The following is a 25,602-nucleotide window of genomic DNA, read 5'->3' as shown; positions in this document are numbered from 1 at the left end:
GAGAAATTTTATACCTTTTCCCCTCTTTCTTCTTAATTCCTTCCCTCTATATTAATTAAACCACTCAAAAATTCAAAACTGACTTGAGTATTTTTATTGGGATTTGAATTAATCCCTGGTGGCCAACTAAATTTATATTTCAGTCAAAACCCCCTAAATTTACCTCATATAAATTTTGTCTGGTCATAGTCAATCAGCTGACTTAGTGACCTGAAGCATTTCCTACTGTTCAGGACACAGTGGCTTTTGTTGCCAAAGTACTTTTGAAAGAAATTATTCCTTGTTTTGTCCTGCCAGCATGTATTGATTTGGATAGGGGAACTCATTTTACTGATTCAATCTTACTGCAAATTTATTCATGTTTGGGGATAACTCCTAAATTTCATATACCATATCAATCCCAGAGCTCTGACTAAGTTGAAAGAATGAATAAAGAACTTAAAACTATGATTGGCAAATTGTGCACAGAGACTCATTTAAAATGGCCAGAATTTATGAGAAAGAATACTATACACATTCAGAGGAAGAACTGTGGGAATAGAAACTCTAAAAATAAAATTTGGTGAGTTATAAAAAAATAAAAGATTTAGATGGAAAAACTGTTCCAATATAGGTTGAAAACTGTTTAACTTGCCAAGCAGGTTCAAACTGTTTGGATACTTTTAATAGAGATAATCAAAGGAATCTTCAGTGATAAAGTGAAGCTCAAATATGAATTTCCCTTCAGGTCCAGGTTCAAGGACGCTCAGGAGACTCTTATTATAAACATCAAATGCTTATTGAAATATATAAGGATAAATAAAGGGTTTCTAATTCTAAGGGATTCTAAATCCACCCAAATAAACTCCCAGGTTCCATAAGCAACTGCTTCTCCTGTGTTTCACTGGCTACACTAATCTTCCATGATCTGACAAACCCAAATTTATGCTAACTACATAAAAACTACCACTATTATACTTATAAATCTTAACTTTGCCTTCAGATTACAAAATAGCAAAGGCTGCTGGTTGAGTCTCAACAAGAATCAAGTTAGGACTCTAGGTGAATGTGAAAACCCCTTGCTATGGGAGGATCTCTACCCCTTCCCTACTTGGGACTGCTTTAGGGGAGAAAACTCCTTGCTATGGGAGGACCTCTATTCCACCCGTACTTAAGAATGCTTTAGGGCAGAAAACTCCTTGCTAAACAATGAAAGTACTTGAAAACCATACTTATAAAGGAAAGGAGTTCTTTGAGCCATGCCTATTTTTGGAATTGATACAATGGGATGCTAGGTGCCTATAAAGGTGGGGCAACTTGTAAACTACTTAGACCTAAAAGGTGAAAACTCACTCAGAGGTTTTCTCTTAATGAAATTAGTCGACAGAGCAGCATTTTTTTTTACTTACTAAAGAGATTAATCTACTCAGCTGTGAATTCAAAATGGGCTGTCTTTTGGAAAACATCTACAGTGATTGGTAGATGGAAGAACTTAGGGGAGGTGACAAAGGAGATTTTGCCCTTAAAAATAAGAGCTCGCCAGAAGAGCTAAAAGTCATTCTGAAACATTCAGATGGAGGAAGGACTGATTCTGAAACATTCAGATGGAGGAGGGAGCTGGTGAAAGCAGCTGAGATGATGCTGGCCTGGTGTCATTAGATTCCTTGCTGTGGGGGGAGGCCCCCACAACGCAGCCTCGGAGCCTGGGACACCCTGGGGCTGGGGGGAGCCCGTGCCTGGGGATGTCCGCAGAACCGAAGAGCTCAGGCTCTCCTCCCCCGCCTGAGGGAGGAGGACCGGAGAAAGCGGGGACGGGCGCCCCAGGGGGCCGGCAAAGGGGCTGGGAGAGGCCTCAGTCTCAGAAGAGAAGCCCAGAAACCCGGAGAGGGTCCTTCAGGCGAGCCGGCTCTCCCAGCTCCCTCCTGGGAGCTCGGGGGGACTGGGCGGCCTCGGCTTCCCTCGGGGCCCGGGGCCAGGCTGGGAGCTTCCGGAAGACGAGCTCCCCCGAGAGGAAGCCAGGCCGGCACAGCCCCGTCGGGTCACGGGGATTCTGCCGCGGAACGGAACAGGGGCCAGAAGGCGGGTCCTGGGAAGAGGCTGAGGGGGCCCCGCTTTGCCCACAGCGGGAGGAGTCGAGGCTACCAGGGTACAATTAGCCTCTCTGGCACCCTCCCCACCGGCAGAGGCCGGGACAGCGCGCCGGAAGACAGCACTCGGAAGACGGCGCGGTGGGGGCTGGGGGAGGGGCAGGGTAAGAAACCCCAGCATAGGAGCACTCAGCCTGGAGGAACAGCAGAGAAAGAGGGAGGAAATTCTCTCGCCTGGGGCGGGGCCCGTGTCGGTGTGGCAAAACGGGCTCCATCTGGGGGTGTGGCCTGGGCAGGGGGCGGGGCTGGCTTGGGGGCGGGCTCTGAGGATTTTAAACTAGGCTTTTCCGGGTTCTTTACCTTGGCTTTCCCCGTCCCGGATTCCGGTGGCGCTGGGCTCCTGCACAGTTTGTCCTATCCCCAAGGAGGTGAGGCCCCTGTCCCTGTGAGCGGGCTCTGGAAAGGAGCCGCCCCGCCCCCACCCGAACTCTATTCTTTCCACCCCTCCTCCCCTTCACTTCCTCCTTCTCTCCCTCGCTCCATCCCTCTCCCGCTCCCCAAGTCGCTGCTCTCACTTGCCTGCCCCCAGAGAACCACAGTTCCCCCACTTGCCCCTCCCCTAAGCCCCATCCTGTCCCACTCTTCCCTCTCCCTTCCTCCTTCTGTTTCCCGCTCCCCAAATCCTTGTTCTCATGTGGCTACCACCAGGGACTCCCCCTTCCTCCAGACCCCTCCCCTGCCTCCCTACATTTCTGGGGCTTCTCCCCCTGCACAAGAGCCTCTGACGCTAGCACAGTTCAGCTCCTCTTTCCCATGAGCCTCTCTGGCACCCAGAACCCAGAAGGTCACCCTCTGGGCGCTTCAGGGCTTCTGGGGCTGACCTGAGAGCAGGGAGCAAAGGAGCTCCCCCACCCCCATTGGGCCTGGGGGCATTTTCAGGGGGTGGTTCTGGGATCTTCCTGGAAGGAGGGGCTGAGCCCCCTCATCCATATCTTTTCCCTTCCAGCTGCCTTCTGGGAACCCTCAGATCTGTGATGGAGAGCCTGGAGGAGTGTGGAGAGGGCACCGGGCTAGAGCCCTGCAAGACCCCCCATGTAAGCAGCAGCCTCTCCCCTGGCCTCAGGCCCCAGGTGTAGACACTCCTCTCTCCTGACAAGGAGGCTCAGGCCCCAGGTGTAGACGCTCCTCTCTCTCTAGGGCTCCAAAGTCACTTTCATTTCCCTTTTTGAACTCAAACCCTTCCCTGAAGCCCCCCCTGGGGCTCCTGCTGGGCCTCCTCTTCAGGACAACCTGCAGCTCCTTCCTGGTTGGCCGCATTTTCCCTGTGGATGGCAGGTTCCGCCCCCCCCCCCCCCCTCTCCCATTCTCCTGGGCCGAGAAGTCGGGTCTCTTTTGGGCCCAGCACGTGCCCAGGCCCAGTTGGGAGGCTTAAGGCCAGGCTGGGGAAGCCAGAATGGCGAGGCCCAGAGGAAATAGGACGTCCAGGAAGCAGGAGCAGCTGATCTCGAGGCCGGGTTCTGGGTTCTGGGCTCCACCGAGGGCCAGGCTAGGACAGCCCACTGTCAGCTGGCATCGAGGCCTTGAAGGCCAGAATCAGGCCTGAGTGCAGGACACGGACAAGAAGGGCTCCTGAGCAGATGCAGAGGACACACTTCCAGGCAGGACGGGATACCCCATGGCTGCTCCAGCCCACTCTGGCTCCAGCCATTGTCCTAAAATGGCGCCTGACCCTGTGTCCCCCTCAGCCTGGGTTCTGCTCTCTCGACAGCCCAACAGAGACTCCTTTAGGCCTTCACAGGCCTCCACAGCCTGGCTGCCTCCCCATGGCCAGGCCTCCATCACCTCCTCCTCCTGTATTCTTCCAGGCAGCCTGAGGCCTTGGTGGAGGCCCTCCATCACCCCCATGTCCCGTCTCTTGGTGTCCCCATCCGGTTCCTCAGTGCCTGGCATGTGCTTGGCCCCTCACAAGTGCCTGTTGCTGATTCTGCTGCCTTTGGGAGATGTCCAAAGGGGAAGCTGAGCTGTTGAGTGAGAGGCAGCATGGCCTGCTGGGAAGGGCTCTGGAGGGGACTGGAGTCAGGGAGGGGACCAGCTCTGACCCTGTCTGTGTGACCATGAACAATCCCTCCCCCCTTCTGAGCCTCAGTTTGCTCATTTGTAAATAGGGACAAGAGAGGACTTGCCTTCCCGAGGGGGTGGTGAGAGAAGTGTTGGCCAGACCTTGGCTGTCACCAGTCATGTGCATGGCGTCTCCCCATTAGACTGGGGGCTCCTTGAGGCCAGGCTCTGTGTTGGCCCTTCTTTGTATGCCCACGGCTTGACCCAGAGCCTGGCACAGGACAGACTCTCCCTCAGTGCTGGCTGACTGGTCAGTGGCTGTTCTGTGTGTCCTGACTCAGCATGCAGGACAGCCTGAGGGTGGGAGCCCAGGCTGGGGTCCGAATCAGCCCTTGTCCTTCCTGCCCACTTCCCTTCCCCTCCCAGGGCCCTCTGGGCTGTGGTCCTGGGCTGAGCCCATTTATATAATATTTCAGGTCTCCGTGACATTCAAGGATGTGGCTGTGTACTTCACCTGGGAGGAGTGGAGGCTCCTGGACCCTCCCCAGAAGGAGCTGTTCTGGGAGGTGATGCTGGAGAACTACAGGAACCTGGTCTGCCTGGGTGAGGAGGGCTCCTCTGGGCCTTGGGATCTGCCCATGGAAGGGGATCTGCTTCCTTCTCTTGGGCCCTGTCCAGGGTGCAGCTGGGATTCTCTGGCCTGTAATGGCCTGAGCACTTCTTATGCTAACCAGGCCAAAAGCCAGGCTGAAAGGCTCTCGTTTTGTTTGTCTAGCGATGAAGGGCTTTACTGCATGGTCCCAGCCCAGCTCTGCTCCCTCAGGCCACAGGGCCCTTCTCAAGGCTCAGGGGAAGTACTTGAAGTCAGCCAAGCTCCCAATACCTCAGTATTGAATGGATCAAATGAACCCTTGTCTTTCAGAACCCCTCTCCATTCCTTGTTCCAGTCCTGTGTCTTCCCAGGAAAACAAACCAGAGCAGCCTTGAGATGTTTTCTCTAAGCACCTCCATGGCACCCAGGCTCTTTACTAGCTTGTTCCTAAGGGCATGAGATATCATCCTCCCTCTTCATCTCCTTGCCCTTTCCCATGACTAGGCCTTGCTGATTCAAACAAGGATGTGAGGATCTCTGAGCTGGAGTCAGGGGAACCACATTGGATTCCAACTGGTGGTGTCCTAAGAAGCTGCTGGCCAGGTGAGTGAGGGAGTGGATGAGTGCCTGACCCTGGTGAGGACACAACAACCCATACACAGCTCTGCTGGTCATTCATCTCTCACTCTCACACAGAGAGAATGGGCTCCTGGGTGATCCCCTCAGTGACCTTCTGGGCCAGGAACTCCTCTCTCTGCCACAGATCCCACATAGAATTCCTTTCTGCCTCCTCCACTTTGAATGATTTTCCCTCAAAAGGTATGGATACAAATGACCAGGTTCTGCTGGTACCTTCACAGTATGGAAAAGAAATTCCACTGTGGGTGGAGCTCTGGGTTGTTTCAGTCTTTTGTGGAAAACAAAATGGAATTCTTCAGTGTCAGAGCTACACATGAATTCTTTTCCTTAGACCCCCTGATCATATTCTCATGACTCCTTCCAGAGGTCTAATTCAGGTGAAGATTTTGCCAGGTTTGTGTGTCCTTTTACAGCCCTTCCTTGTTGGCCTTGAGAGCTTTTCCTGACCCGGCCCTTCCTTGGGCTCTTCTTTTTAAATCCTTACCTTGTGTCTTAAACTGTTGCTATGTACTGCTTCTGAGGCAGTCTTGTGTGTCCATGTCTTTGTCTGTAATGGATATCAGCAGTATACATACACGTGTATAGACACATATGTTCCAGGTTATGTTGTTCATATATAGTGTAGGGCAGCCAGCAATCATCCCCACATACAATGATTCTGAGGTCCTTCATCAGTTTACCCACTTTCAGCTAATTTAATATTGTTGACCCATATCAAAGGATAAGCTTGGTGAACGCAAAGAAATTTTAGAAGACACGTAAACTGATTTCCATTTACATGAAAACAAGGACAGTGTTTGTAACAGCCTGATTATTGGGGAAAGTGACTCCTAGACAAAAGCTGATTCATCCAATGAAAAGCTCTGTTCATATTCTTTCTTTCAGGTTGGGAATCGAGGCCTCAGAACAAGGAGTCAGCTCCCAAGATGAGTATTTCTATGAAAGTCTTATCCCAGGAAAAGTTCTTGGAGGATGATCTAAGAATCTGCAAGATGGCGAAAACCTGGGAGTGTGATGGCAGGTTGAAGAAAAAGGAGAGCATGGAGGGGAAACCTTCTAGAGGAATAAAAATAATTCAAGTAGAACCTCCCAATGAGGCTGGAGTTTCTGAACATGGTAAATACAGTCAGACCTCTAGCCCAGAGCCAGGCCTTTTTCCACAACAGGGAACATCTGTAGTTATGCAGGGCCAGAAAGAAGATAACCAGAGAGGGCGTTCCACCATGTATTTGAACCAAGGACAAAGAGATCAAATCCATTCCAGGAAGAAATGTCATAAGGTTAACAAATGTCAGAAAGTGCTGGGTCATGATTTGGGCTCCATAAAAAAACGTGGAATTCTTTCTGAAGAGAAAGTTCATGAAACGGGGAATTCATTCCCTCGTATTAATGAATGTGGTCCACACCAGACAACCGATAGGAGAAAAAAGTGTAATGAGTTAACTAAATGGAGGAAGACAGGTCGTGCTGAACATTATTGTCATCATCAGAGTAGAGAGAGACGGTACAACTGCAGTGAATGTGGAAAGGCCTTCCAGGAAAAGGGGCATCTTAAAAGACATTACAGAATTCATACTGGAGAGAAACCTTTTAAATGCAGTGAATGTGGAAAGGCCTTCCAGGAAAAGGAGCATCTTAAAAGACATAACAGAATTCATACTGGAGAGAAACCTTTTAAATGCAGTGAATGTGGAAAGGCCTTCCAGCAAAAGGGGCATCTTAAAATACATTACAGTATTCATACTGGAGAGAAACCTTTTAAATGCAGTGAATGTGGAAAGGCCTTCCAACATAAGGGGGCTCTTAAAATACATTACAGAATTCATACTGGAGAGGAACCTTTTAAATGCAGTGAATGTGGAAGGGCCTTCCACCAAAAGGAGCATCTTAAAAGACATTACAGAATTCATACTGGAGAGAAACCTTTTAAATGCAGTGAATGTGGAAAGGCCTTCCAGCAAAAGGGGCATCTTAAAATACATTACAGAATTCATACTGGAGAGGAACCTTTTAAATGCAGTGAATGTGGAAAGGCCTTCCAACATAAGGGGGCTCTTAAAATACATTACAGAATTCATACTGGAGAGGAACCTTTTAAATGCAGTGAATGTGGAAGGGCCTTCCACCAAAAGGGGCATCTTAAAAGACATTACAGAATTCATACTGGAGAGGAACCTTTTAAATGCAGTGAATGTGGAAAGGCCTTCCAGGAAAAGGGGGATCTTAAAATACATTACAGAATTCATACCGGAGAGAAACCTTTTAAATGTAGTGAATGTGGAAAGGCCTTCCAGCAAAAGGGGGATCTTAAAATACATTACAGAATTCATAATGGAGAGAAACCTTTTGAATGCAGTGAATGTGGAAAGGCCTTCCAGCAAAAGGGGGATCTTAAAATACATTACAGAGTTCATACTGGAGAGAAACCTTTTAAATGCAGTGAATGTGGAAAGGCCTTCCAGGAAAAGGGGGATCTTAAAATACATTACAGAATTCATACTGGAGAGAAAGCTTTTAAATGCAGTGAATGTGGGAAAGCCTTTTCCAGGGCTGGAACACTAAAACGACATCAGAGTACTCATACTGAAGAGAAACCCTTTGATTGCAATGAATGTGGGAAGACATTCCGAAGAAATTCTCACCTTTTAAGTCATCAGAGGAGAATTCATGGAGGAATTAATCTTCATGAATGAGATGTATGTGGGAAAGCATTCTCTGGGAAGTATGATCTTACTACTCACACTAGAATTCATGCTGGAGAGAAACCCTATGAATGCAGTGAATGTGGGAAGGCCTTTTCCAGTAAGTCATATTTTACCCACCATAGCAGGATTCATGCTGGAGAGAAACCTTTTCAATGTGATATTTGTGGAAAAGTACTTCTCTCTAAATTTAACCTGAACCGTCATCAGAAAACCCATATTGAAGAGAAACCTTTTTTGTGCAGTGTTTGTGGGAAAGGTTTTCCTGGAAAAAAAAGCTCTGACTGCATATCAAAGAGCTCATGCTGGAAAGAGAACCTCTGAGTGCAGTGAATGAGGAAAGATCTTTCCTCGAAAGTCATCTTACATCTCACTCTACTATTCATATTGGGGGAAAAATCTTTTGAATGAGGAGGCTTTGGGAAAGCCTTTCCCCAGAAAACAGCACTGACTCTCCCCATCAGAAAACATATTCTTGGGGAGAAACATTATGAGTGCGATGTATGTGGAAAGGCTACACCCACAATAAAAGTCTTTTCTTTCATAAGAAAATACATTGGTGGCCCCCAGGCCGCATGCGCCTGGCTGGCCAGGACCCCTGCCTGGAGCGGAGCTCGCTGCTCCGGGCCCAGGATCTCCTTGCTCCCCGCCCCACCGGTTGTGCCACCGCCTCTTTGGACTCTTTTGTCGCGGCTGCGGCCGCCGCCACCAGCAAAGAAGATGTTAAGTTTTTTCCGTCGAACACTTGGGCGCCGGTCAATGCGAAAGCATGCTGAGAAGGAACGTCTAAGAGAAGCCCAGCGAGCTGCTACACACATTCCTGCAGCTGGAGATGCCAAATCCATTATTACATGTAGGGTGTCGCTGCTAGATGGAACTGATGTTAGTGTGGATCTGCCGAGAGAGAAATCTGGAAACTTTGAGAATAAGCCTGGAAGAGCTGCAAGAATCCTTCAAGCATCAAAGAACTCCCTAAGAAAAAATTCCCAGGTCCAGATGGATTCACAAATGAATTCTATCAAACATTCAAAGAACAACTAATCACAATATTAAACAAACTATTTGACAGAATAGGCCAAGAAGGAGTTCTACCAAATTCATTCTTCGACACAAACATGGTACTTATCCCAAAGCCAGGCAGGTCAAAAACAGAGAAAGAAAACTCTAGACCAATCTCCCTAATGAATATAGATGCAAAAATCTTAAATAGGATACTAGCAAAAAGACTCCAGCAAGTCATCACAAGGGTCGGATGACCAGGCAGGATTCATACCAGGAATGCAAGGATGGTTCAATATTAGGAAAACCATCCACATAATTGACCATATTAACAAGCAAATTGACAAAAATCACATGACTATCTCAATATCTCACACCCATTTCTATTGAAAACACTAGAAAGCATAGTAATAGAAGGGTCTTTCCTTTCTAAATCTCTTATAATTAGAGAAATCCAAAACAAAACAACTCTGAGGTATCACCTCACACCTAGCAGATTGGCTAACATGACAGCTATGGAAAGTAATGAATGCTGGAGGGGATGCAGCAAAGTAGGGACACTAATTCATTGCTGGTGGAGTTGTGAATTGATCCAACAATTCTGGAGGGCAATTTGGAACTATGCCCAAAGGGCACTAAAATACCATCTGCCCTTTGATCCAGCCATAGCACTGCTGGGTTTGTAGCCCAAAGAGATAATAAGGAAAAAGACTTGTACAAGAATATTCATAGCTGCACTCTTTGTGGTGGCCAAAAATTGGAAAATGAGGGGATGCCCTTCAATTGGGGAATGGCTGAACAAATTGTGGTATATGTTGGTGATGGAATACTATTGTGCTAAAAGGAATAATAAAGTGGAGGAATTCCATAGAGACTGGAACAACCTCCAGGAAGTGATGCAGAGCGAAAGGAGCAGAACCAGGAAAACATTGTACACAGAGACTGATACATTGTGGTACAATTGAAGGTAATGGACTTCTCCATTAGTGGCAATGCAGTGTCCTTGAACAATCTGCAGAGTTCTAAAAAACACTATCCACAAGCAGAAGATAAACTGGGAGTAAAAACACCGATGAAAAGCAACTGCTTGACTACAGGGGTGGAGGGGATATGACTGAGGAGAGACTCTAAATGAACACTCTAATGCAAATACCAACAACATGGAAATGGGTTTGAATCAAGAACACATGTGATACCCAGTGGAATTGCGTGTGGGCTATGGGAGAGGTGGTGGGAGGGGGGGAGGGAAGAAAAGAAAATGATTTTTGTTTCCAATGAATAATGTTTGGAAATGACCAAATAAAAATTTAAAGAGGGGGAAAAAAAAAAGAAAAAAGAAAATACATTGGTATGGGGCTGGAGCCCACCAGCTGTGTGGTTTAGTAGATGGAGAGCCAGACGTATTGTGTAATTAGAAATCTTCAATTCTTGAACTTCATCTCCCAGAATTCTTTTTAATTCATCCATGTCACATCCTCACATTTGGTAAATAAGTTGTGTGTAACTCCACCCTTTCTCTCTCTTCTGATGGCGCTCTGTGCTCTGATGGCTATGAGTGGGGTCGTGGGAAGCTTTCTTTCTTTAACTGAGATTATTTTCCTTATTCTTCAAATATTTAATAAACTATATAAAACGTAATACTTGAAGTATTTGGATATTAATATTTAACCTTACTTATTTGGCCTACCACTTTGGGAAACGAATTCTCAGAATTTCTTCTCAGCCTCTCAGGGAAGTCAGTAAGTTTGTCCAGCGGTGGGGTCTTGTCACATCACAGGAGTCGGGAGAGGTTTGGAGGTCGGTCACTGCTTCTATCTCCTGCTCGCTCACCCTGCTTGGCTTCCACTGCAGCTGCCGCTGCCCTAGCAGCCATTCCTGCTCCTCCTCCTGCTGCTACTGCGGCTTATTGTTGCTGTTTCTGGTAAGCTGCCCCAACCTGTCTTTTCCACCCACCCTAGCTTGCTTCCTATACTTCCTGCCAATCCCAGCCCAGCGGGGATCCTTTTCTCCTACCAGGCAGCCTTTGACCCAAAGGGGGTCCTGGTCCTCCCTCCTAGCTAAGCCCTCTTTCCACCACAGCTATAGGGTGTCCTCCCCTCTAAACCCAGCCCAGGAACCTTGCCTTAATCCTTCTCACCCTTGCTGGGCAAAAACCTAGCGAGGTGGTCTAGAAAAAACTTCAGTCCTTATCTCTGTCCACCTTACCTTTTGTATTCTGGCACATTGTACTACCTCAACCCCCTCCTCTGCTACACACATTTGTCATATGTCATGCCATTGGCATGCTATGGCTTCAGAGGGGATTCTTAACATCAACTGGAAAATGTATTGCCAGCACAGGCCTTATAAATCGACTTCTTTCTGTCCTCTAGCTCCCTGAAGACATAGCCATTGGTCACTGCTCTGTACACACCTGGCACTGACCCTGTCTCTAGGGGAAATGTCTGAGAAGATTCTGCTGCAAAACTAGTGGCCATAGAAGGGCCTGAATTAATTTTAACATTCACAACCATTGATGACTTAAATTTATCACTTTCCTATAATGAAAAGGAAATGGAAAAATGGAAGCAAAAATGTAAAGCAAAATAGATTCGTGTAGTATGGTTGTCTTCTGAAGGAAAACTCCAGCTCCCTAGAAGTTTTTATCAACCAATTTGATGATCGATGCATAAAATGGCTATTTTGGCACCCAGGGAATTGTAGATTCTGTTAAAAGAGTATGGAAAGCCCCTGGTATAACTACTATAGCCTCTAAAGTGTGTACAGCCTGTTCTACCTGCCAAGCATTTAACCAACACACCTTTTGTGGCAAAGCTTTTGGTGGACATCCTCACTTATACACCATTTCAGCATTTACAAATTGATTTTATCTCTATGACAAAAGCTGAACAGTATAAATGTGAATTTTAGATTTAATCCACCCTGCTTATACTAACAAAACAGGAATGTCTACACCCCTACTTAAGAATTAAATGTTAAGCAAGCAAGAGCTAGAAAAAAAATCAGAAAATGTAAAATCAATAATTTTGATTACATTAAATTAAAAAGTTTTTGTACAAACAAAATGCATCCAAAATTAGAAGGGAAGCAACAAATTGGAAAACAATCTTCATTACAAAAACGTCTGACAAAGGTCTAATTACTCAAATTTATAAAGAGCTAAACCAATTGTACAAAAAAATCAAGCCATTCTCCAATTGATAAATGAGCAAGGGACATGAATAGGCAATTTTCAGTTAAAGAACTCAAAACAATAAGCACATGAAAAAGTGTTCTAAATCTCTTATAATCAGAGAGATGCAAATCAAAACAACACTGAGGTATCACCCCACACTTAGCAGAATGGCCAACATAACAGCAAAGGAATGTAATAAATGTTGAAAGGGATGCGGCAAAATTGGGACACTAATTCATTGCTGGTGGAGTTGTGAATTGATCCAACCATTCTGGAGGCCAATTTGGAGCTATGTCCAAAGGAGGATAAAAGACTGTCTGCCCTTTGATCCAGCCATAGCACTGCTGGGTTTGTACCCCAAAGAGATAATAAGGAAAAAGACATGTACAAAAATATTTATAGCTGTGCTCTTTGTGGTGGCAAAAAATTGGAAAATGAGGTTATTCCCTTCAATTGGAGAATGGCTGAACAAATTGTGGTATATGTTGGTGATGGAATACTATTGTGCTCAAAGGAATAATAAAGTGGAGGAATTCCATGGGCACTGAAACAACCTCCAGGAATTGATGCAAAGTGAGAGGAGCAGAACCAGGAGAACATTGTACACAGAGACTGATACACTGTGGTACAATTGAATGTAATGGACTTCTCCATTGGTGGCAATGCAGTGACACTGAACAACTTGGAGGAATCTATGAGAAAAACCACTGTCCACATCCAGAGGAAACACTGTGGGAATAAAAACACCAAAGAAAAACAACTGCTTGAATACATGGGTTGAAGGGATGTTGGTTGAGGATGTAGACATTAAATGAACATCTTAGTGCAAACGAACAACATGGAAATAGATTCTGATCAAGGACACAAGTAATACCCAATGAAATTGCGCGTTGGCAGTGGAAAGAGTGGGTGGAGGGGAGGGAGGGAAATAATGTGATTATTGTAACCAAGGAATAATGTTCTAAAATGACTAAATTAATTCAAATGGAAAAAAAAAAGAATTAAGTGTTGAGAAGGATGGTCAGTAACAAACATATGCTAGCAAATGACAAATCAGAAACAACTGACAGACCCTCTGGACTGTCCTAAGTCAAGCTTAAGCTACCATTGCTACATGTGAGATGCAGGAAGTGATGTAAAAAATGTTCTATATATTTCCCATCACTTCCTCTCTCTGGCCTCTTTTTGCAGAGACGTGACTCGTTGGCAAGATGTGGCTCTGGCTCTCTCAGGGAGACATGTCTCTCACTCTGTCTCCCAGTAGTGGAGACGTTGGTCTCTGTCAGCAACTTGGGGGGTGTTGGGTAGCGTTTAGCATCTTGGGTCTTGGTGTGGGCATGCTAGGTGAGTAGTTTAGACTGATTCCTTTTTCCTTTACCTTCCAAAACACTATCCTCTTAGGAAGCCCCTAATCTTCTGAGGAGACCTTGTGGTGGAGGTCTTTGAACTCCCCTTGGCACAGGCTAGACCGGAGAAATTTTATACCTTTTCCCCTCTTTCTTCTTAATTCCTTCCCTCTATATTAATTAAACCACTCAAAAATTCAAAACTGACTTGAGTATTTTTATTGGGATTTGAATTAATCCCTGGTGGCCAACTAAATTTATATTTCAGTCAAAACCCCCTAAATTTACCTCATATAAATTTTGTCTGGTCATAGTCAATCAGCTGACTTAGTGACCTGAAGCATTTCCTACTGTTCAGGACACAGTGGCTTTTGTTGCCAAAGTACTTTTGAAAGAAATTATTCCTTGTTTTGTCCTGCCAGCATGTATTGATTTGGATAGGGGAACTCATTTTACTGATTCAATCTTACTGCAAATTTATTCATGTTTGGGGATAACTCCTAAATTTCATATACCATATCATTCCCAGAGCTCTGACTAAGTTGAAAGAATGAATAAAGAACTTAAAACTATGATTGGCAAATTGTGCACAGAGACTCATTTAAAATGGCCAGAATTTATGAGAAAGAATACTATACACATTCAGAGGAAGAACTGTGGGAATAGAAACTCTAAAAATAAAATTTGGTGAGTTATAAAAAAATAAAAGATTTAGATGGAAAAACTGTTCCAATATAGGTTGAAAACTGTTTAACTTGCCAAGCAGGTTCAAACTGTTTGGATACTTTTAATAGAGATAATCAAAGGAATCTTCAGTGATAAAGTGAAGCTCAAATATGAATTTCCCTTCAGGTCCAGGTTCAAGGACGCTCAGGAGACTCTTATTATAAACATCAAATGCTTATTGAAATATATAAGGATAAATAAAGGGTTTCTAATTCTAAGGGATTCTAAATCCACCCAAATAAACTCCCAGGTTCCATAAGCAACTGCTTCTCCTGTGTTTCACTGGCTACACTAATCTTCCATGATCTGACAAACCCAAATTTATGCTAACTACATAAAAACTACCACTATTATACTTATAAATCTTAACTTTGCCTTCAGATTACAAAATAGCAAAGGCTGCTGGTTGAGTCTCAACAAGAATCAAGTTAGGACTCTAGGTGAATGTGAAAACCCCTTGCTATGGGAGGATCTCTACCCCTTCCCTACTTGGGACTGCTTTAGGGGAGAAAACTCCTTGCTATGGGAGGACCTCTATTCCACCCGTACTTAAGAATGCTTTAGGGCAGAAAACTCCTTGCTAAACAATGAAAGTACTTGAAAACCATACTTATAAAGGAAAGGAGTTCTTTGAGCCATGCCTATTTTTGGAATTGATACAATGGGATGCTAGGTGCCTATAAAGGTGGGGCAACTTGTAAACTACTTAGACCTAAAAGGTGAAAACTCACTCAGAGGTTTTCTCTTAATGAAATTAGTCGACAGAGCAGCATTTTTTTTTACTTACTAAAGAGATTAATCTACTCAGCTGTGAATTCAAAATGGGCTGTCTTTTGGAAAACATCTACAGTGATTGGTAGATGGAAGAACTTAGGGGAGGTGACAAAGGAGATTTTGCCCTTAAAAATAAGAGCTCGCCAGAAGAGCTAAAAGTCATTCTGAAACATTCAGATGGAGGAAGGACTGATTCTGAAACATTCAGATGGAGGAGGGAGCTGGTGAAAGCAGCTGAGATGATGCTGGCCTGGTGTCATTAGATTCCTTGCTGTGGGGGGAGGCCCCCACAACGCAGCCTCGGAGCCTGGGACACCCTGGGGCTGGGGGGAGCCCGTGCCTGGGGATGTCCGCAGAACCGAAGAGCTCAGGCTCTCCTCCCCCGCCTGAGGGAGGAGGACCGGAGAAAGCGGGGACGGGCGCCCCAGGGGGCCGGCAAAGGGGCTGGGAGAGGCCTCAGTCTCAGAAGAGAAGCCCAGAAACCCGGAGAGGGTCCTTCAGGCGAGCCGGCTCTCCCAGCTCCCTCCTGGGAGCTCGGGGGGACTGGGCGGCCTCGGCTTCCCTCGGGGCCCGGGGCCAGGCTGGGAGCTTCCGGAAGACGAGCTCCCCCGAGAGGAAGCCAGGCCGGCACAGCCCCGTCGGGTCACGGGGATTCTGCCGCGGAACGGAACAGGGGCCAGAAGGCGGGTCCTGGGAAGAGGCTGAGGGGGCCCCGCTTTGCCCACAGCGGGAGGAGTCGAGGCTACCAGGGTACAATTAGCCTCTCTGGCACCCTCCCCACCGGCAGAGGCCGGGACAGCGCGCCGGAAGACAGCACTCGGAAGACGGCGCGGTGGGGGCTGGGGGAGGGGCAGGGTAAGAAACCCCAGCATAGGAGCACTCAGCCTGGAGGAACAGCAGAGAAAGAGGGAGGAAATTCTCTCGCCTGGGGCGGGGCCCGTGTCGGTGTGGCAAAACGGGCTCCATCTGGGGGTGTGGCCTGGGCAGGGGGCGGGGCTGGCTTGGGGGCGGGCTCTGAGGATTTTAAACTAGGCTTTTCCGGGTTCTTTACCTTGGCTTTCCCCGTCCCGGATTCCGGTGGCGCTGGGCTCCTGCACAGTTTGTCCTATCCCCAAGGAGGTGAGGCCCCTGTCCCTGTGAGCGGGCTCTGGAAAGGAGCCGCCCCGCCCCCACCCGAACTCTATTCTTTCCACCCCTCCTCCCCTTCACTTCCTCCTTCTCTCCCTCGCTCCATCCCTCTCCCGCTCCCCAAGTCGCTGCTCTCATTTGCCTGCCCCCAGAGAACCACAGTTCCCCCACTTGCCCCTCCCCTAAGCCCCATCCTGTCCCACTCTTCCCTCTCCCTTCCTCCTTCTGTTTCCCGCTCCCCAAATCCTTGTTCTCATGTGGCTACCACCAGGGACTCCCCCTTCCTCCAGACCCCTCCCCTGCCTCCCTACATTTCTGGGGCTTCTCCCCCTGCACAAGAGCCTCTGACGCTAGCACAGTTCAGCTCCTCTTTCCCATGAGCCTCTCTGGCACCCAGAACCCAGAAGGTCACCCTCTGGGCGCTTCAGGGCTTCTGGGGCTGACCTGAGAGCAGGGAGCAAAGGAGCTCCCCCACCCCCATTGGGCCTGGGGGCATTTTCAGGGGGTGGTTCTGGGATCTTCCTGGAAGGAGGGGCTGAGCCCCCTCATCCATATCTTTTCCCTTCCAGCTGCCTTCTGGGAACCCTCAGATCTGTGATGGAGAGCCTGGAGGAGTGTGGAGAGGGCACCGGGCTAGAGCCCTGCAAGACCCCCCATGTAAGCAGCAGCCTCTCCCCTGGCCTCAGGCCCCAGGTGTAGACACTCCTCTCTCCTGACAAGGAGGCTCAGGCCCCAGGTGTAGACGCTCCTCTCTCTCTAGGGCTCCAAAGTCACTTTCATTTCCCTTTTTGAACTCAAACCCTTCCCTGAAGCCCCCCCTGGGGCTCCTGCTGGGCCTCCTCTTCAGGACAACCTGCAGCTCCTTCCTGGTTGGCCGCATTTTCCCTGTGGATGGCAGGTTCCGCCCCCCCCCCCCTCTCCCATTCTCCTGGGCCGAGAAGTCGGGTCTCTTTTGGGCCCAGCACGTGCCCAGGCCCAGTTGGGAGGCTTAAGGCCAGGCTGGGGAAGCCAGAATGGCGAGGCCCAGAGGAAATAGGACGTCCAGGAAGCAGGAGCAGCTGATCTCGAGGCCGGGTTCTGGGTTCTGGGCTCCACCGAGGGCCAGGCTAGGACAGCCCACTGTCAGCTGGCATCGAGGCCTTGAAGGCCAGAATCAGGCCTGAGTGCAGGACACGGACAAGAAGGGCTCCTGAGCAGATGCAGAGGACACACTTCCAGGCAGGACGGGATACCCCATGGCTGCTCCAGCCCACTCTGGCTCCAGCCATTGTCCTAAAATGGCGCCTGACCCTGTGTCCCCCTCAGCCTGGGTTCTGCTCTCTCGACAGCCCAACAGAGACTCCTTTAGGCCTCCCCATGGCCAGGCCTCCATCACCTCCTCCTCCTGTATTCTTCCAGGCAGCCTGAGGCCTTGGTGGAGGCCCTCCATCACCCCCATGTCCCGTCTCTTGGTGTCCCCATCCGGTTCCTCAGTGCCTGGCATGTGCTTGGCCCCTCACAAGTGCCTGTTGCTGATTCTGCTGCCTTTGGGAGATGTCCAAAGGGGAAGCTGAGCTGTTGAGTGAGAGGCAGCATGGCCTGCTGGGAAGGGCTCTGGAGGGGACTGGAGTCAGGGAGGGGACCAGCTCTGACCCTGTCTGTGTGACCATGAACAATCCCTCCCCCCTTCTGAGCCTCAGTTTGCTCATTTGTAAATAGGGACAAGAGAGGACTTGCCTTCCCGAGGGGGTGGTGAGAGAAGTGTTGGCCAGACCTTGGCTGTCACCAGTCATGTGCATGGCGTCTCCCCATTAGACTGGGGGCTCCTTGAGGCCAGGCTCTGTGTTGGCCCTTCTTTGTATGCCCACGGCTTGACCCAGAGCCTGGCACAGGACAGACTCTCCCTCAGTGCTGGCTGACTGGTCAGTGGCTGTTCTGTGTGTCCTGACTTTGCATCCAGGACAGCCTGAGGGTGGGAGCCCAGGCTGGGGTCCGAATCAGCCCTTGTCCTTCCTGCCCACTTCCCTTCCCCTCCCAGGGCCCTCTGGGCTGTGGTCCTGGGCTGAGCCCATTTATATGTTGTTTCAGGCCTCCGTGACATTCAAGGATGTGGCCGTGGACTTCACCTGGGAGGAGTGGAGACTCCTGGACCCTCCCCAGAAGGAGCTGTTCTGGGAGGTGATGCTGGAGAACTACAGGAACCTGGTCTGCCTGGGTGAGGAGGGCTCCTCTGGGCCTTGGGATCTGCCCATGGAAGGGGATCTGCTTCCTTCTCTTGGGCCCTGTCCAGGGTGCAGCTGGGATTCTCTGGCCTGTAATGGCCTGAGCACTTCTTATGCTAACCAGGCCAAAAGCCAGGCTGAAAGGCTCTCGTTTTGTTTGTCTAGCGATGAAGGGCTTTACTGCATGGTCCCAGCCCAGCTCTGCTCCCTCAGGCCACAGGGCCCTTCTCAAGGCTCAGGGGAAGTACTTGAAGTCAGCCAAGCTCCCAATACCTCAGTATTGAATGGATCAAATGAACCCTTGTCTTTCAGAACTCCTCTCCATTCCTTGTTCCAGTCCTGTGTCTTCCCAGGAAAACAAACCAGAGCAGCCTTGAGATGTTTTCTCTAAGCACCTCCATGGCACCCAGGCTCTTTACTAGCTTGTTCCTAAGGGCATGAGATATCATCCTCCCTCTTCATCTCTTTGCCCTTTCCCATGACTAGGCCTTGCTGATTCAAACAAGGATGTGAGGATCTCTGAGCTGGAGTCAGGGGAACCACATTGGATTCCAACTGGTGGTGTCCTAAGAAGCTGCTGGCCAGGTGAGTGAGGGAGTGGATGAGTGCCTGACCCTGGTGAGGACACAACAACCCATACACAGCTCTGCTGGTCATTCATCTCTCACTCTCACACAGAGAGAATGGGCTCCTGGGTGATCCCCTCAGTGACCTTCTGGGCCAGGAACTCCTCTCTCTGCCACAGATCCCACATAGAATTCCTTTCTGCCTCCTCCACTTTGAATGATTTTCCCTCAAAAGGTATGGATACAAATGACCAGGTTCTGCTGGTACCTTCATAGTATGGAAAAGAAATTCCACTGTGGGTGGAGCTCTGGGTTGTTTCAGTCTTTTGTGGAAAACAAAATGGAATTCTTCAGTGTCAGAGCTACACATGAATTCTTTTCCTTAGACCCCCTGATCATATTCTCATGACTCCTTCCAGAGGTCTAATTCAGGTGAAGATTTTGCCAGGTTTGTGTGTCCTTTTACAGCCCTTCCTTGTTGGCCTTGAGAGCTTTTCCTGACCCGGCCCTTCCTTGGGCTCTTCTTTTTAAATCCTTACCTTGTGTCTTAAACTGTTGCTATGTACTGCTTCTGAGGCAGTCTTGTGTGTCCATGTCTTTGTCTGTAATGGATATCAGCAGTATACATACACGTGTATAGACACATATGTTCCAGGTTATGTTGTTCATATATAGTGTAGGGCAGCCAGCAATCATCCCCACATACAATGATTCTGAGGTCCTTCATCAGTTTACCCACTTTCAGCTAATTTAATATTGTTGACCCATATCAAAGGATAAGCTTGGTGAATGCAAAGAAATTTTAGAAGACACGTAAACTGATTTCCATTTACATGAAAACAAGGACAGTGTTTGTAGCAGCCTGATTATTGGGGAAAGTGACTCCTAGACAAAAGCTGATTCATCCACGAAAAAGCTGTGTTCATATTCTTTCAGGTTGGGAATCAAGGCCGCAGACCAAGGAGTCAGCTCCCAAGATGAGTATTTCTGTGAAAGTCTTATTCCAGGAAAATTTCTTGGAGGATGATCCAAGGATCTGCAAGATGGAGAAAGCCTGGGAGTGTCATGGCCGGTTGAAGAAAAAGCAGAGCATGGAGGGGAAACCTTCTAGAAGAATAAAAATAATCCAAGCAGAACCTCCCAATGAGGCTGGAGTTTCTGAACATGGTAAATACAGTCAGACCCCTAGCCCAGAGCCAGGCCTTTTTCCACAACAGGGAGCATCTGTAGTTATGCAGGGCCAGAAAGGAGATAACCAGAGAGGGCGTTCCACCATGTATTTGAACCAAGGACAAAGAGATCAAATCCATTCCAGGAAGAAACGTCGTAAGGTTAACAAATGTCAGAAAGTGCTGGGTCATGATTTGGGCTGCATAAAAAGACGTGGAATTCTTTCTGAAGAGACAGTTCATGAAAGGGAGAATTCATTCCCTCGTATTAATGAATTTGGTCCACACCAGACAACTGATAGGGGGAAAGAGTGTAATGAGTTAACTAAATGGAGGAAGACAGGTCGTGCTAAACTTTACTCTCATCGTCAGAGTAGAGAGAGAAGGTACAAATGCAATGAATGTGGAAAGGCCTTCCAGGAAAAGGGGGCTCTTAAAACACGTTACAGAATTCATACTGGAGAGAAACCTTTTAAATACCGTGAATGTGGGAAAGCCTTTTCTAGGAGCACAAGCCTAACATTACATCAGAGATCTCATACTGGAGAGAAACCATATGAATGCAATGAATGTGGGAAGGCATTCTGGTCAAGCTCTCACCTTTCAGGACACAGGAGGAGTAGTCATGAAGGAATAAGACTTCATGAATGCAGTGTATGTGGGAAAGCATTCTCTCGGAAGTATGATCTTAGTAATCACAGTAGAATTCATACTGGAGAGAAACCTTTCAAATGCAGTGAATGTGGAAAGGCCTTTTACAGTAACTCAGATCTTACCAGGCATAATAGGATTCATACTAGAAAGAAATCTTTTCAATGTAACATTTGTGGGGAAGGTTTTCTCTGGAGAAGCTTACTGACCCTACACCAGACAATTCATACTGGAGAGATGAGAGAGACTAGCCCTACCAAATAATTGAAGGGACCCCAGGACAGGGTGGGGGAGATGAGAAAATAGGTTTGGGTTAAGGAGGGCCAGAGATAAGCTGGTAGCTAATCAAGGCAAAGTTTATTGATTATCGTTTCCATTATATGGAGAGTCTGAAACAAGCTTAGGTAAGCTTTTCACATTCACAATGGAAGGTAATGATGTACAGGTTTGGTACAAAGGGTTTGGTTTATCTCATTGAATCTAGACAGTTTTCTGTAAGCTGATAAATGTGGCTTAATTAAGTGGCTTAGTTAAGACTCATCAGTCTTGAGGAGGCTTGCCAACTCCAGGAATTGTTCTGACATGAACTGTTCTTTTGGCTTGTCCCCAAGTCATGGATTCTGTGGCTTGGGTCCTCAGGGTGGTCCTTTGTGTTCTTCATGCTCCATTGTTCACAAGGGTCCTCTACCACATATGTCTGTTGCTTCTGGCTTGATGACTAGGTGTGGATCTACAACCCTTCATTTACTGTGTAAATAAAGGGAAAAGCCTCAACCCCCATGTTATATAATTCTATAAAAAACTGATAGTTCTGGGATGGATGATGTTCCTTTCAAATGCAGTATGGTTGGTATATAGTATGGTATTTCTTTTTTTTTTCTGATCAATTTGCCTAGTCTCTGTTTACTCTAAAAAGAATAATTTTCCCAGCTTTGTTAGTGACTTGGAAGAGAACCAACATTATCGTCATAGGTAACATTTTTTTTTACACTGTCATAACCAATTTACCTTAAGCTTTTAGTTCATAGTAAAAATCATAAAACGTATTTTCAGTTTTTGTAGACTCATGCTTACACAAAGTACGTGTTTTTTTGTAATACTCAATATATTACTCGTTAGTAAAAAATTTTATTTTTTTAAGTAATTATACATATGACACGTGAACTGGAGATTAATCAGAGTCTTGGTGGTCTAAAGTCATTGTTAAAATAGTTTTTGAGTCTGCTTTGTCTAAAAATTTGGAAATGTTTACAATTTGCATTTGGTGTACAGACACATTCTAGATTTTTTCCATAAAATGTATAATCTTTCATTAATGATATTTCTATCTAGGCATTTGAGTAGTTTATTCAATTGCTATTGTTTATTTAAATTATTCTCTTTCATAGATATGTACCATTTTAAAAATATCTATTTACTTTTGGCTTTGGTTGGAGTATTTTTTAATACCAGATCAAAATTTTATGAAGCTACCTTAGGTTTTAATTTTCTGTTAACTGTGAAGAAAGGATTAATGTTTGTAGAAAATTCTAAGTCTTATAAAGATTAACTCTCCCCTGATTGTGAAAATGAAATTAACTCCCCTGCCCACTTTTAGATTTAATCACCAAAAGTGTAAACACCCTACTTAAAGTTGAGTGGAGATATCTGCCCATTTTTAGACTTAATCACCAAAACTTATAAACATCCTACTTAATCATTTAGTGGGAAAGTCTGAGACCCACGTGTGCAATAGTACGTGACAAATCAGAATCAAACTGACAGCCCCTGGGCTGTCCTAAAGCAAAGCTTCAGCTGTGATTGGTAGATGTAAAATTAGAGGAAGGCACAGGAAGTAACACAAAAGGAAGTGTCTTTTAAAGGGAGCTATAACTTCCTGTGGAAGAGATTCATCTGAGATTCGAGAGGAGAATGGTCTTGAGATCCTCAGAGAGGACTTCAACTTCTTCTGAGTTCGAGTTAGAGGTTGAAGAAGATTCCGCTAAGTGGACCCGAGACCCTGTTCCTGGTGAGGCTGTCCTTCAATCTTTTCTTTTGGATTGACATGTGGTGAGTGAAAAAGCTGAATCCTTACCTGGATTTTCTGAAGAGACTAGCCTCAAGAGTGACCCACCTCTTGAGAGAGACATCCCCAGTTCCTCAGGACTAACTCTCCCTGCTTGGGTTGAGGCAGGGACCAGGAGCAAAATACATAGTGCTTAGGCTTAGATATCTTACCCTATCCTCTCTCTCACTTCCTAACTTCATTCTTTCTATATTTTGTAAATAAATCTCTTTGGAATTAATAAAATTCCTGGTGACCTTATTCTCAAATAATTCAGTCCAACCTTTTTTATAAAGTAACTTCTTTCACCCATACAGTCTTTAGCAATATTATCTAAATTTTGTCCTGCTGGTGATTTTATCTTGGCTTCATATCCCAGTTGTAAACATTAAATTTAATGGTTGGACTTAAATTATATGAAATAATATGGTCGCTGAAATTATGAAATCTTAAGTCAGAAATTTATTTACCAAAATAGAGGGGAAACAATGAAGTAGAGAAATGTGAAAGAGGTTAGAGAAAATAGCTATACTAGTCCTCAGCCAGGAGGGCCAGTAGTGAGTAACCACAAGGCCTCCTCCAAGATGGAAGCTAGTCTCTAGGAAGGGAGTCTGCCTTTTTACTCACCCAACAAAGTAGTCCAGGAGCCACAATCTAGGATGAAGTTCCCTTGAAGACTATCTCCAGGAGACTCAACTTCAGGAGACTGCTCCAGCCCAAGGATTTCCTGGCTTTTTTGGTGGTTTCCTGGCCCACAGGGACCAATCACAATTTCCAAATTGTGCAGCCCTGCCTAGGGGCAGTGTCTGTGGTATTGACTTCTCACCTCTAAAGGTGTTACCTCTCCTCCTATGTAGTAGTTAAAGGAATTGTAGAGGATTGAAGAGATACAGGGGATAAGGAATGTTTTTTTAACAGGGAATGGAGGAGTTGAAGGGATAGAGAGAATATGGATACTAGTGAGGTAAAAGGAGAGAAATAGCCCTTGTTGAGAAGCTTTCAGAAAAATGGGATTCCAGAAAATGGGCCAACTATGATAGCTTGAGGGGATGTCTTCTCTATTGATTGATGTTGAAGATACCCCAGGGCAGATAAGCATGGACCTTCCTGAGTGACAAGCCCCCCTCCCCCAAGGTTGCCTAACAGGGGTCCAATAAGGACTGTTTATGGTTGAATGGCTGACTTTAGACTCTGCTCCCTCTATGTCCCCCTGAAATGATAGTTCTCCTCTTATCTGACTGCAGGTTATTTAACTCAAGATGAATTTAATAACAAATTTGGATTGGGAAGGTATCAGTAGAAGGAATAGAATTCACATGTTTCTGAGTTGTCACCCAGTTTGTGGGTTGCAAACCTCCCACCACTTAAGGTTAAGTAGGGGTTAGGGTTTCATGAATCAGGAAGATATTAAAGACGTATTCAATGGCTGACTCTATGGAGCAAAGTGTTCATGGACCACACATGGATATATTTCTAATATTTCATAAGATCGATTTCTGAATCCTTAAATTCACTGGGTATTAAATTTTCCTGAACCTAGAAATCAAGCCTTTACTGTGATCTGCAGTATAATGTCAAAGACCTGTACTCAGCATCTGAATGAGAGGGCGCCAGTGCTCCGAAGGAAGAATGACTTTCAAAGGAGCATTGTGTTGGTATCTGTTCCTTTATCTTGTTGTTGATGGCCAATATGATGCTAATATTACTGCCATGACACCTGTTTGATTGACATGCCGCAACCCCCATTCCTACTTTCCTGAATAAAGGCAGTTCAGCTGAGTCACTCTTGAACCTCTGACCATCTGAGGAGAAGCTGACAGGCTGACCTGATGACACCACACTTATGTCTAGTCTCTGTGTTTCTTGTTTCTCTGATTCTTCTATGTCTCATTCTTTTTAACCTATAAGTTTAATCTGTTACTTTCCAGCTACCAACCTCCTTCCACCCACACAAGAATTCTACGTATGAGCTGGACTCTACGAAAACCAAAATAAGCATATGATTTAAATATAAAAAGTGATATAAGTAAATTAGGGGAACATAAAATAGCTTACTATTTATATCTGTGGAGAAGAGGAGAATAGAGATCATTACAATATGTAAAATGGATAATTTTGATTATCATTATTTTGATAAGTTTTTGTACAAACAACCAATGCAACCAAGATTAGAAGGGAAATATCAAACTGTGGGAACATTATAATTTCTCTGATGAATGTCTCATTTCTCAACTATATAAAGAACTAAGTCAATTTTATAAGAATCTAAATCATTCCTCAGTTGATAATTGATCAAAGGATATAAATAGGCAGTTTTCAGATTAAGAAATCAAAGCTATCAATAATCATATGAAAAAAATGTTTGAAATCCCTCTTGATTTGAGAAATGCAAACTAAAACAACTCTGAAGTACCACCTCACACCTATCAGATTAACCAATATGACAGTGAAGGACAATGATTAATGTTGGAGGGCATGTGGCAAAATTGGGACACTAATACAATGCTGTTGTAGTTGTGAACTGATCCACCATTCTGGAGGACAATTTTGAATTATACCTCCCCAAAAATGAATACTTTTTGATCCAGTCATACCACTAATAGGTTAATATGCCAAAGAGATTTTTTTAAAAAATGGGTGTGTACCAAGTATTTATAGCTGCTCTTTTTGTGATGGCAAAGAATTGAAAACTAAAGCGATGTCCCTCAATTGTGAAATGATTGAAGAAACTGGTATGGGATGGTGATGGGATACTACTGAGCTATA

The 25,602-nt window shown here is 46.0% G+C and overlaps 2 protein-coding genes across 16 annotated transcripts; both read left to right on the top strand.

The window, feature by feature from the left end:
- The first annotated feature begins 794 nt into the window (after positions 1 to 794).
- LOC130453520 (oocyte zinc finger protein XlCOF6-like) lies at positions 795 to 8,958 on the top strand. 5 transcript variants are annotated; one of them, XM_056820372.1, is made up of 6 exons: positions 1,989 to 2,230; positions 3,073 to 3,160; positions 4,601 to 4,727; positions 5,221 to 5,319; positions 5,413 to 5,535; positions 6,241 to 8,958. In XM_056820372.1, exons 2-6 carry the CDS (start codon positions 3,101 to 3,103, stop codon positions 8,046 to 8,048), a joined length of 2,217 nt encoding a protein of 738 aa, XP_056676350.1. In that variant the 5' UTR covers positions 1,989 to 2,230; positions 3,073 to 3,100; the 3' UTR covers positions 8,049 to 8,958. The 5 variants fall into 5 exon arrangements, with proteins under 5 accessions (XP_056676351.1, XP_056676348.1, XP_056676347.1 ...); XM_056820371.1 differs by lacking the exon at positions 1,989 to 2,230 and adding an exon at positions 2,325 to 2,494; XM_056820369.1 differs by lacking the exon at positions 5,413 to 5,535 and having other exon boundaries at positions 1,531 to 2,125.
- Positions 8,959 to 14,496: 5,538 nt separating this feature from the next.
- LOC130457883 (zinc finger protein 624-like) lies at positions 14,497 to 24,676 on the top strand. Of its 11 annotated transcripts, XM_056820393.1 has the most exons (7): positions 16,047 to 16,196; positions 16,775 to 16,862; positions 17,604 to 17,766; positions 18,273 to 18,399; positions 18,893 to 18,991; positions 19,085 to 19,207; positions 19,909 to 24,676. In XM_056820393.1, exons 4-7 carry the CDS (start codon positions 18,366 to 18,368, stop codon positions 21,054 to 21,056), a joined length of 1,404 nt encoding a protein of 467 aa, XP_056676371.1. In that variant the 5' UTR covers positions 16,047 to 16,196; positions 16,775 to 16,862; positions 17,604 to 17,766; positions 18,273 to 18,365; the 3' UTR covers positions 21,057 to 24,676. The 11 variants fall into 11 exon arrangements, with proteins under 11 accessions (XP_056676376.1, XP_056676375.1, XP_056676367.1 ...); XM_056820388.1 differs by lacking the exons at positions 16,047 to 16,196; positions 17,604 to 17,766 and adding an exon at positions 15,245 to 15,827; XM_056820391.1 differs by lacking the exons at positions 16,047 to 16,196; positions 17,604 to 17,766 and adding an exon at positions 15,700 to 15,932.
- Positions 24,677 to 25,602: the final 926 nt, after the last annotated feature.

The sequence above is a fragment of the Monodelphis domestica genome, chromosome 3 (assembly GCF_027887165.1).
Source record: "Monodelphis domestica isolate mMonDom1 chromosome 3, mMonDom1.pri, whole genome shotgun sequence".
Classification (NCBI taxonomy): domain Eukaryota; kingdom Metazoa; phylum Chordata; class Mammalia; order Didelphimorphia; family Didelphidae; genus Monodelphis; species Monodelphis domestica.
The sequence above is the reverse complement of the archived record's forward strand: the minus strand, read 5'-3'. Positions and strand labels throughout refer to the sequence as shown.

Coding starts and splice junctions, on each gene's coding strand:
- LOC130453520 (XM_056820369.1), top strand. CDS start 1,722: ATGTCCGCAGAACCGAAGAGCTCAGGCTCTCCTCCCCCGCCTGAGGGA. Junction 3,161..4,600: donor AGCCCTGCAAGACCCCCCAT/GTAAGCAGCAGC, acceptor ATAATATTTCAG/GTCTCCGTGACATTCAAGGA. Junction 4,728..5,220: donor CAGGAACCTGGTCTGCCTGG/GTGAGGAGGGCT, acceptor TCCCATGACTAG/GCCTTGCTGATTCAAACAAG.
- LOC130457883 (XM_056820388.1), top strand. CDS start 15,424: ATGTCCGCAGAACCGAAGAGCTCAGGCTCTCCTCCCCCGCCTGAGGGA. Junction 16,863..18,272: donor AGCCCTGCAAGACCCCCCAT/GTAAGCAGCAGC, acceptor ATGTTGTTTCAG/GCCTCCGTGACATTCAAGGA. Junction 18,400..18,892: donor CAGGAACCTGGTCTGCCTGG/GTGAGGAGGGCT, acceptor TCCCATGACTAG/GCCTTGCTGATTCAAACAAG.